General features: G+C 66.5%; 1 protein-coding gene across 1 annotated transcript in view; it reads left to right on the plus strand.

Moving 5' to 3' along the window:
- Positions 1-1,693: 1,693 nt before the first annotated feature.
- STAG3 (stromal antigen 3) overlaps positions 1,694-2,418 on the plus strand; it is a 16,800-nt gene continuing 16,075 nt past the window's right edge. Inside the window, exon 1 of the mRNA XM_026058979.1 lies at positions 1,694-1,998. Coding sequence (XP_025914764.1) covers positions 1,694-1,998 — 305 coding nt within the window. The remainder of the gene's footprint in view (positions 1,999-2,418) is intronic.

A 2,418-nucleotide genomic window follows, 5' to 3' on the forward strand; every position in this document is an offset into this window, starting at 1 on the left:
TCCATCGTCTCCCCCAGGTGTCCTCCATCCCTCCTAGATGGCCTCCATCTCCCCTAGACGTTCCCCAACTCTCCTGGATGTTCCCCATCTCTTCTGGATGTCCCCCATTTCCCTCAAACATCCATCGTCTCTCCCAGGTGTCCTCCATCCCCCCTAGACGTCCCCCATCTCCTCCAAACATCCATCGTCTCTCCCAGGTGTCCTCCATCCCCCCTAGATGTCCCCCATCTCCCCTAGACGTCCCCCATCTCCTCCAAACATCCATCGTCTCCCCCAGGTGTCCTCTATCCCCCCCTAGATGTCCCCCATCTCTCCTAGATGTTCCCCAACTCTCCTAGATGTTCCCCAACTCCTCCAAACATCCATCATCTCCCCCAGGTGTCCTCCATCCCCCCTAGATGGCCTCCATCTCCCCTGGACATTCCCCAACTCTCCTGGATGTTCCCCATCTCCCCTGGATGTCCTCCATTTCCTCCCAGACGTCCACCATCTTCTCTAGAGGTTACCCATCTCCTCCAGGCGTTCTCCATCTCCTCTAGACACTCCCCATTTCCCCCGGATATTCCCCATCTCCCCTGGATGCTCCCCATCTCYCCCGGACACCCTCCATCCCTCCTAGACATCCTCCATCTCTCCCAAATATCCACTATCTCCCCTAGAGGTTCCCCATCTCATCCAGGCGTCCTCCATCTCCTCTAGATGTTCCCCATCTCCCCCAAACATCCCCCATCCCTCCTAGATGTTCCCCATYTGCCCCATGCATCCACCATCTCCCCCAGGCATCCTCCATCTCCCCTGGACGTCCTCCGTCTCGCCCGGACATCCTCCGTCTCCCCTAGACATTCTCCATCTCCAGGCRTCCACCATCCCACCTAGATGTGCCCCCAGCGTTCCCAGCGTCCCCGCGTCCCCCACATCCCCGGCGTCCCCGTCACCTCGGGCAGGTTGAAGCGCATGTGGTGGCAGAGGATGTCGAAGGGGGGCCCGCCGGGGCGGTAGCCCTTGACGCGGCTGGCCTGGAAGGGGCTGGGGTAGCCGAACTGGTAGCGGTGGGGCAGGGCGAAGCGGAGCCCGTGGGCCTCGCCGAAGCGGTGCAGCAGGTTCACCACGCTGCTGCTGCCCGTCTTGTGCGTCTTCAGGAAGACCAGGTGGGTGCGGGGCCGGCAGGGCTGCGGCGGGCGGGCGGCGGGCGCCGTGGGGGGCCTGGAGGTGGGGGGGGGCACGGGCACCACGTCGGGGGGCACCCAAGGGGACGGGGAGCGTCATGCCACCCGTCCCAGGTACCCAAGGGGTTGTGGACGTCCATCTCGCCCATCCTGGGCACCGGAGGGGATGACACCCACATCAGCCATCCCAGGTACCCAAAGGGTTGGGGATCCCCGTCCTGCTTGTCCCCAAGCACCCAAGGGGTTGGGGACCCTCATCTCGCCCATCCTGGGCACCAGAGGGGATGAGGACACCCACATCACCCATCCCAGGTACCCAAAGGGATGGGGACCCCCATTCTGCCCCCCCCAGGGGGCCCAGGAGGTTGGGGACCTCCACATCAGCCATCCCAGGTACCCAAGGGGTTGGAGAACCCCATGCTGCTTGTCCCCAAGCCCCCAAGGGGATGGGGACCCCCATCCTGCTTGGTCTCAAGCACCCAAGGAATTGGGGACCCCCATCTCACCCATCCTGGTCACCCAAGGGGATGGGGACCCCCATCCTGCCTGTTCCCCAAGCACCCAAGGGGTCAGAGACCCCCATCCCAGGCACCCAGAGGGTGGGATCCCCCATCCCCCCCCCCGAGGAATTATGGGGTGCAGATTCCAGGGGAGATGGGCCGGGCCGGGTGACACCCACCTCCGCTGGAAGGGTCCCACCAAGAACTGCACCACGAAGCCRACGGTCACGCAGACGCCCAGGGCGGCCGCCAGCACCTGGAGCCGGCGGCAGGCGGGCGGCAGCTTCATGGTCCCGCGGGGACACGGGGGCTCGGGGGACCCAGGCGTCCGGGCCGCCGGCGCTTAGGGGGACGCTGCGAAGCCGGGGGAGGGGGTGGGAAGAAGAAGAAGGACCCGACGCGTCTCCGTCAGGCGGGTGGCCCCAAGTGTCACCTCCCCGGGGGTGTCACCGCGCCGAGCCCAGCCGGAGCCACGTCGTGGCCCGCTGGGGGGGTCAGCGGAGGCGTTTGGGCTCCCGCCAGCCCGGCCTGGCCCTTCCCGGGGCCAGCTGGGACCCATTAGCGGGGGGGGGACGGACAGATGGACGCCCCACCCTGACGGGCGGACGGGCATGGAAACCCCCCTCCTGCACGGACACCCCCGGGATCCCTCCCTGCCCCACACGTGGCGGACACCCCCCTGTACCCCCGGCCACCGGGTCGCCCTTGTCCCCCGTGTCCCCCCGCTGTGACCCCCCCAGCCCATGTCCCCC

The sequence above is a fragment of the Apteryx rowi genome, unplaced genomic scaffold (assembly GCF_003343035.1).
Source record: "Apteryx rowi isolate R43461 unplaced genomic scaffold, aptRow1 scaffold_1503, whole genome shotgun sequence".
In the NCBI taxonomy this organism is placed as follows: domain Eukaryota; kingdom Metazoa; phylum Chordata; class Aves; order Apterygiformes; family Apterygidae; genus Apteryx; species Apteryx rowi.